Source organism: Gambusia affinis, linkage group LG22, assembly GCF_019740435.1.
Source record: "Gambusia affinis linkage group LG22, SWU_Gaff_1.0, whole genome shotgun sequence".
Classification (NCBI taxonomy): Eukaryota; Metazoa; Chordata; class Actinopteri; order Cyprinodontiformes; family Poeciliidae; genus Gambusia; species Gambusia affinis.
This window is the reverse complement of record NC_057889.1, coordinates 13,477,848-13,486,136: the sequence shown is the minus strand read 5'-3', so window position 1 is coordinate 13,486,136 and position 8,289 is coordinate 13,477,848. Positions and strand designations below refer to the sequence as shown.

Sequence of the window (8,289 nt, the reverse complement as noted above, 5' to 3'; positions counted from 1 at the left end):
GCACACACAAAAACGATTAACAAAAGCAGTTCAGTAGGTCGCTATGGCAACGAGGTTTTGTTGTCAACGACAACCAAAGTAACGTTCGGACCTGACGGTTACAGTTTTGGCTCGTATGTGAGTTAGCTTGGTTCATTTAGTTCAGTAGTTAAGCAACTTTTAGACAAATAAAACATAGACGTGTCGTTGTGTGAAGTAGTGTAACAATGGACTCAAATTCGCTGTCGTATTCTCTGGACTTCATTGCCAGCAGCGGACGTATTTTAAATGTTGAGCAGAGAACCGCACTTCAGACGTCCATGTTGATCCTGAAGAAAAACTACAATTTCAAACGGGTCATGTTCTGGGGGAAAGTACTGGGCATAAAGCAGGACTACTTCATTGCTCAAGGGAGAGGTGAAGATGAAATAAAAAATAGAACATATCTATATAGGTAAGGTAATCATGTTAATGATACAAATCCTATTTGCTATTTTCTATTATATCTCTTATTATTATTATCATGAATGTTTTTTGGTCTGTGCCATTCAGCTTCAACTGCATGGACTGGCTCCTTCTTCCGACTGTCTCTGAGAGCATGATTGAAGAAGTGGCCAAAACTGCGAGGGGTCATTTCACAGGAGACCCCTCTTTTGTGTATGAACATAATCTGTACTTTCAGATTGAAACAGAGGAAGAAGGAGAGAATAACGTGGTAAGCTTGGCAATGGCTCTGAATAAAATCACAATAGTCCAATGGCTGATTTTTAATGTAATTTGGCTCAGTGCCCAGGCCGCCAATATGAAAGAGGGTGGCTAAACCTTTACGAAGTTATGGAGATTGGAGACTGAACATGGCTGTACAAAATAGCTGACTGTTTAAACTAAAGTTATTAATTTGTTTCAGAGTTGTATTTCTTGCTAAAGAAATTATTTATTTTACACGGCAAACTCCAGATTTAAGAAATCTTTTCTGTTTGATCACTTATTCAAAACAGAAACAACTACAAATCTGAACTTGATGCTAAGTATTAAGATTAGATATATTTTTTAAAACTTCATGAAAACTATTCAAATTCAGGGAGATGAATATAGATTAAGTACAGAAGTCTTCTGTACTTAATCCATAGTAAATACAGACCCCCCTTTGGATTACCTGAGGTGGCTACCAGGGGAGCTCTGAGGAAATTCAGCCATGAGACTTTCTCCAAAAGGCAAAATATTATATAAACATGAAAAATGCATGTTTATGGTACTTGGAATAGATTAGCCAACAATAATTGCACTCCAAACTGTATTTTCTGACATGGGGATTGCATTTACCAATATTATAATGAAGTTTCTTGCTTCTTAAACTCCATACCAGATCATCAACAACAAGGGTTACTTTTAAAGTCTCTTTTAATCATATCTGTGTTTTCTGTGAAGTCATTGCGTCCCTTCTTGGTTACAGATCAAATCAAGTGAAGAGAACAGACTGGCGGTGACTATTCAACAGATCGATGAAGATGTGTCTGTGGTGCCCCGAGGTGCCTTCATCAGGACTCCACTTGGCCCTGTCCATGTCAACCGCAGTTTTGAGGGTAACTTTATTGTAAATCTTGTGGTGCAGATTCCTCTGGCTTACTGTGCATCATGCAAAGAATGCAAATGACTCAGACATCCTCTGTTAAAGAACCTCAGAATCATTTTTGATTGAAGTGGCTAGACAGGGTAGAAATTTCAAGGAGGCATCATCTTTGTTTACAATATCTTTGGCTACTTTGTGTATTTAGACACATTCTTGTTTTGTTCCAGTTGTATCTCAATGTGAATTTTCTGTTGTCTTCTTAGGTCTTTCTGAATCAGAAGCGAGGCAGCTTGACAATTTTCTACACTTACGTGAACCGAAGAGAGGAAACACTTTATATCTCGAAAGGATGGGGGACTGGTGTCCAGCCATCGACTTCCTGGATGTCCTTAGTGACGACATTCCTAAAGGTAAAGCTGCAGTGCTCTCATCATCTATTGTTCTCCTTACCCAACCTGTCAGTTCACAGGTTGACGGTCACGTTTTGGTATGTTCCAAAACTTGCTGTCTTTTTTCTCCACCACTGTGAAGCAATGAAATATTCCACTGAATGTGCAAAACGTAGATGGAATGAGATAGTTAGCTTTAGTTTCTTTTTTTAGTGTCGCCAGCCAAAAGTGTTCCATGGAATGGAAAAAAAAAAAGAAGAAGAAGAAAAGCCAAATTCAGGAGGCAAACATTAAACCACAAATGCTGTATAATCAGTCGTGCGAATTTAGATATGCACAGTCATGTCAACACGACACTGGGGTTTGTCGCTGGATCCCGTCCAGGCGTGAGCGAACATGCTCAGCGAGGTCCTGGGTGTAAAACTATGTGCATGTCTGAGGACTGGAAGAAATGTTTAGTACCCACAAGCAAACACTTAACAGATGTCTGCCTCAGGAGAACTTCCACATGTGCATTTGTTTACGCGAGCGGTGTCGTCACTGCAGCAGACAGCACGCAGCTGCTTCAGCACGACGCTCGCTCCAGCCTTCGCTGAAACAGGTTGAGAGTTCTCACTGAAAACGATAAGGAGTGCATATTTAGAAATGATCCCTAAGATGGGGGAGGAAAACAAACATATCTGCGCCAAAATACAGGGGCTTTCTCAGACCTTGGCTCCCTCCTCGTTCACAGCTTTATTTACTGCGCTTTTGTTTTTCCCCGCAACAGTTATGATGAGTTGCGTCTTGCATAATAAAGCATCCATGGCAGTTTTTTACTTTGACTTTCATCATATTCGTAAGATCTGTCCAAAACAAACAGCGTTGGGAAAAGCTGGCTAATCAGAATTGCCTCTCTTTTGTGTAATCGAATGTTTTCGTACTGGCCAATCCAGCTCTCGTTCAACTCCCATGTCCCTCGTGTTGACGGTCCCACCCAAACATGGTGAGAAACGAGCTTGGCGGCAGACATCAAAACGCACAAAGGGATGATTTATTAGTGTATCCCTTGGCAGTTTTCTACATGTGAACAAGATAGTGTTCCCAAAGATTACTGCGGGATTCACTTCAATGCAGAAAGCAGGATGTAGCAACTTCCTGTGGTTTAATGCCAACTGTTTACAGGTTTGCCGTGTTTGTGTTTAGGATCGTGGAGTCTTCAGTTTGAGTGTGCCAGCAGAGTGTGTATGCTGCGTAGCCTCCTGTGGTTGGGACTCACTTTCTACCATGTGCCAAATACGCCACAACATGGATACATCTACATCGGCAACGGGCTGAAAAACCAGGACCTTCCTTTCATGCTGTAATATAAACTTGCTGGGGGTTTTTTTTATCTCAGACTTCTAAATGTTTTTTTTGGTCTTAAGAGTAACTGAGATCAGTTAACAATGAGCCTTTCAGTTCGCTTCTACAAAAGCTATTGTTACACAGTAAACGCATGGTGAGAGTGAGAGCAAAAATTGTCATTTTATTTAAACATCTGTTTTGCGTTGTGTTGACACAATCAACATACCACCTACTTTGAAAGTGTAACACTGAGCTCGGTTGTTGGTGACAAGAAGTTGTTGGAGAATGTTTTGAAGGTCAGGAAAGATGGTTCTGGGTGGGGCTGATAATGACTCATAATAGGTCTGATGCAGATTAATAAACAAAAGTTATGCTTCAGACGGCTTTCTCCCACGCCTTTATGACATAAATCCAGATTACATCAAATAAAAACCGAAGACCCCGCCTCCTCCAGCTGATCTGTCCTTTCTGTCCTTCACTGCTTTATGTACAGCGGCCTGAAACCGTACCGCACGTTGTTCTTCAGTGCTGGGTGACCTACATCCATGCGCTTCTTGCACCACTTCAGTCCTTTCTTATAGATGGGTTTCACTGAACCAATGGACCAGCGAGTCAAGTACCTGTTAACCAAACACAGATGTGAAAAGAATGTTTTGTAGCATTAAACCAGACAAGAACGCATGTAGATAATGAAGGAAAAACACAAGCTGCCACAGACGCAAAGCAGCACCTGTTCAGTTGGGGTTTGGGTCTCTTTGGGACGTGACCCTCTGGAAGTTTGGGTTTGTGGTCAGGCAGCAGACCTTAAACACAAACAAAAAAAACAATAAAAAAAAAATCCCTGTTCAAATGGGTCCTTGAACCCATCCATAGTCAAAATATGTCAAATTTATTTTTTATTTTGGAATTAGTCAGATTATAATGTTGGCGCTAGAGTGCAGAAGTAAGTAGAATTAAGTTCACCATATATATATATGTATATATATATATATATATATATATATATATATATATATATATATATATATATATAAATTCTCCCTAGGTGTGAGTGTGTGTGTGAATGGTTGTTTGTCCTGTATGTCTCTGTGTTGCCCTGCGACAGACTGGCGACCTGTCCAGGGTGACCCCGCCTCTCGCCTGGAACGTAGCTGGAGATAGACACCAGCAACCCTCCCAACCCCATTAGGGACAAAGGGTGAACAGAAAATGGATGGATGGATGGATATAGTTATACATATATATATACACGTATATATATGTATGTATGTATATATATATATATATATATATATACACATATATATATATGTGTATATATATATATACACACACATATACACGTATATATATACGTATATATATGCACATATATATATGTATATATATACACATATATATACATATTTTTTGTTTTTGTTTGTTTGTTTTTGTTTGTTTGTTTTCCAACTTTGCTTGCTTTATGTAGAATACTCAAGGAGGTTACAGCAACTCGCCTAGCTTAAACGCTGTTTAGCAGATAAACCAGATGCCTAAAATAATAAAACAGTAATATCTTTTTCATTTTTACTCAAAAAAGTATGTTTCCACTGCAAATCAGTTCACCAGGGTAGGAATTTACACCAGGAAAAAGTCTAAGTTAGCAGGTGATACGTTTGATATCCACCTTACATCAATAGAGGACTTTTGTAATTGGAAGGTGCCAATTATTTTTACAAGGATAAATATTCTAAATATTCTAAATAAATATTCCCAGGATTAGTTCTTCAATCATTTCCCACTTTTATATAACTGAAGAAATATGCATCTATTTGCAGATACTTAAAACACAGTCACCAATAATAATACCAGTGTTTTGCAATGGTAACATTCAAATACGTCAGTAAAACCAGCTAAACTCAAAGGGAAAAATCACTAATAGCGTTAGTATTTGTAACACTGGTAGACCTCAAAGAGAATGCCAGTTTTAGTTCTATTGTACTCCACACTTTGGTTTTGTTTGTCTTAAAAAAAAAACTAAAAAAAAAACATTTTTCTATGTTAGATATTTCAAATGCAACTTGACAAAGTTCCACGCCTATTCCCAGTTCCATTTTTTTCCCGTTTTGTTGTGCAACTTAAGTGGCTAGAAAAAAGAAGCCTCTTTTGCTATGACGAAGAATGTTCTTGTTTATTGTACCCAACCAGCAGATGAAGCTTTACTTCTACTAATCTGCATATAAACCACAATGACTTTTCATGATTGCCACATATTCCCAGCAAAACAGAACCTAAAAACACAGAAACACCTCAGTAAATCCAAGCTTCGCTTTATCCAGCTAGACGCTCACCTGCTCTGTGCGCCATCTGCACACAGATGGCAATCTTGCGATGCTCCTCCAAACAAAGACCGGTGATTCGTCTGGGCAGCATCCCCCCGTCCGACCTGATGAACTGACTGAGCAATAAGACGTCCTGGGGAATTAGAACGGAGACAATGAAGTATCTCTAACAAGTGATGCAGCCATAATGATAGGATTATTCTGGAGGCATTTCTGGAGCATTACAGTGTAGTTGTATTTGTGTTGCAGGTTCCATCTATAGATAGGACACTTGGCTGAGGGATTTGGAGGTTGTGGTCCTGCTGGTACTTCTATGATTTGTCCCTCAATCTAGAAACAGAAAAGAAATGATAAAACATGAAATGTGATGGTCAATAATTATTAATGTGAATTAAAAAAAAAACATTAAGCAATGCACCAATTTGGTATATAGATCAGAAAAAAAGAACTAATTTTGGTCAGATTTTTTTTTTTAATCAGACTAAAGCTTTATCACATAGAATATTAAAAAATAGGCTTTATGATAGCACTAGTAGGTTTAAGTACAACAGAGAATTAAGTACATTTTTGCATCAAAGCACATGTTCCTAACCTCTCATCATTTTTTATTCAGCTCAGAAATGTGTCACCAAGTACAAGATTTTAGCTGAAGATTTTCTACAGAGAAAAAATGATGGAAATTTTTTGTTTTGATTTAATAAATGCAAAAAAAAAAAAAATGCAGATTTTTCTCAATGTATTTTCCGGGCACAAATCAGGGTCAATCAGGAGAATATTCTATATGGCCCGCCTGACTGAGGCATTATATAAAAAGAATGCATATAAAAATTCTTCTTGATTATAATACACTAACAACACTCAAAACAAACAAAGAGAGAATAAAATCTAATTGTTTGAGGTTAAAGACAAAGTTTACTTACCGTTGTTGTATTGCCTTCTTTTTTCTCCACCACTGTGAACCAGATGTTAAACAATATCAGGTTTTAATCATGAATGACCTCAACAATATTTTTAAATTACATTTTACTTTATGTAGTAACCCAAACAGGACCATCCAAAGGGACAGTAAACAAGTACAGCTTAAAGGAATTCTCATAACACACACTTAATGAACACATCACTTAAAAATGCAACTTTTGTCTCAAATTGTAACAAGATAAATAGTAATTTAATAAAATATCTTGTTGTCATGACGTATATTAGTTTTACAGGCTACGATTATGCGTCTTCTTAGCTTTATCTAATCTCGAAACCTTTTTTCCAAACATGTTTAAATTCCTAATTATCTTCTCTAACGTCTCTTTCTAGAGGTAGAAGGTGAGTATTTGACAACAATGAGAGGAAAAAATCATTTCAATGATTTGCTAACACGACCGGGTATGCTAACACGACCGGGTGGCTAAAGCAGCACCATTTCTGACGAAGCCTTACCTTGACGAATTCCTCTGGTCTGCATGGCCACAGCAGATATCTGGGGAACATTAACCCTGCAGAGGGAATTTACGCTGGTGCCCGTGAAACTCTGTTTTAAACCTGCAAATGAGGTCCAAATAGATCTTAGCATACTGCGGGCCGCCATGTTTAATTCTTGACCTCCCCCCCTCTTCTTCACATGCTAGTATGTATATTAAAAACAGCGACACCATCGGCAAGAATCATAATTGCAACCCTAATGTTATAGCGATTTCACCTTTAATCGCTTTACTAACCTCAATCTTTAGATTGGCATGCAGGGGTTCTTGAATGTTTTCCACCAGAATGGATAAGGCTTTATTTTGAGTTTAGTCAATGAAATAAAGACTGTTTATTGTTCTCACATTTCCTTTTTGTTAATTTTCTAATGATACAGATCTCCTTAGCAACTTATGTCATGTGTGATCATCACCAACACTGGACGAGGTTGATTCAACGAGTTTTCCTTAATGAATGATTCAATCTGTTTGTTTAGTTTTACATGTAAAGGAACCCAGTTATAGTCAGGGTATCAAAAATTAAGTAAATCTCATGTTGTTCCTCTCCACAGAAATCTTTAGTAAAAGGCAAAAGATTATGGGTGTTGCTCTGTTTTTCTCATGGTAACAGTGCATAAACAGTTTGAGCATTTAAGCTTAGTGAAATGGTAACAAAGATGTTATTCATTACAGAAGAGCATTGGATTTACAAAAGCCTTATGTAGACAATCTAAAACTGTGTTTAAAAAAATGTTGATTCAAAGTGTTAAATTGACAGTGGACATCTATTTAAATCATTTAAAATTATAGGTTAAGCCCAGAATAGGTAATTAGAGTATCATTTTTTAAAATTAGACCATTAAAACATGATAAAAGAATATTTTCTGAGGCAAATTACTTCAGGCCCAACTTTTTTTTTCAGTTTCACTCTACTTAGCAGTGTGCTTCTCATCTTTGTGTTGCTTTTCCTCAGAAGCAGAGCAGTAGGCTCAGTGTCCATTCTTCTTTTCGTACCCTGCTCATCAGATGAAAGCATTTAGGTGAACCTACAGGACCATTGTCAGAACATGCCAGGCCTTCAATGCAGAAGCTTCAAGATACAGGTAAACTCTCAAAGCACAGATAAAGTGGCAGATAAGGTGTCAGATGTTTGGTAGTGTTATCATGAGAACACTATGCCATTATCCAGTTGCAATGCTTTTGTTTGCTATGTTTCTGAGTCTATCTCGTGTCTTTATCTTTATGCATAATGG

The 8,289-nt window shown here is 37.8% G+C and overlaps 2 protein-coding genes and 1 pseudogene across 2 annotated transcripts; 1 reads left to right on the top strand and 2 right to left on the bottom strand.

Moving 5' to 3' along the window:
• Positions 1-78: 78 nt before the first annotated feature.
• On the top strand, positions 79-3,642 carry rsph9 (radial spoke head component 9). The gene is made up of 5 exons (XM_044106279.1): positions 79-433; positions 532-694; positions 1,433-1,562; positions 1,813-1,959; positions 3,124-3,642. Exons 1-5 carry the CDS (start codon positions 207-209, stop codon positions 3,282-3,284), a joined length of 828 nt encoding a protein of 275 aa, XP_043962214.1. The 5' UTR covers positions 79-206; the 3' UTR covers positions 3,285-3,642.
• mrps18a (mitochondrial ribosomal protein S18A) lies at positions 3,420-7,205 on the bottom strand. Its single transcript, XM_044106280.1, has 6 exons — positions 7,017-7,205; positions 6,506-6,537; positions 5,811-5,915; positions 5,595-5,718; positions 3,995-4,067; positions 3,420-3,884 (listed from the first exon to the last, which is right to left on the bottom strand). Exons 1-6 carry the CDS (start codon positions 7,162-7,164, stop codon positions 3,740-3,742), a joined length of 627 nt encoding a protein of 208 aa, XP_043962215.1. The 5' UTR covers positions 7,165-7,205; the 3' UTR covers positions 3,420-3,739.
• A 343-nt stretch (positions 7,206-7,548) lies between these two features.
• Positions 7,549-7,716, bottom strand: LOC122825901 (annotated as a pseudogene).
• Between the last annotated feature and the right edge of the window lie 573 nt (positions 7,717-8,289).

Bases quoted from the DNA above. Each gene is read 5' to 3' on its own strand.
- rsph9 (XM_044106279.1), top strand. From the start codon at position 207: ATGGACTCAAATTCGCTGTCGTATTCTCTGGACTTCATTGCCAGCAGC. The intron at 434-531 runs GTAAGGTAATCA...TGTGCCATTCAG, and splicing joins AATAGAACATATCTATATAG to CTTCAACTGCATGGACTGGC. The intron at 695-1,432 runs GTAAGCTTGGCA...TCTTGGTTACAG, and splicing joins AAGAAGGAGAGAATAACGTG to ATCAAATCAAGTGAAGAGAA.
- mrps18a (XM_044106280.1), bottom strand. From the start codon at position 7,164: ATGGCGGCCCGCAGTATGCTAAGATCTATTTGGACCTCATTTGCAGGT. The intron at 6,538-7,016 runs GTAAGGCTTCGT...TCTGGTTCACAG, and splicing joins GACCAGAGGAATTCGTCAAG to TGGTGGAGAAAAAAGAAGGC. The intron at 3,885-3,994 runs GTGCTGCTTTGC...TTTGGTTAACAG, and splicing joins CCCAAACCCCAACTGAACAG to GTACTTGACTCGCTGGTCCA.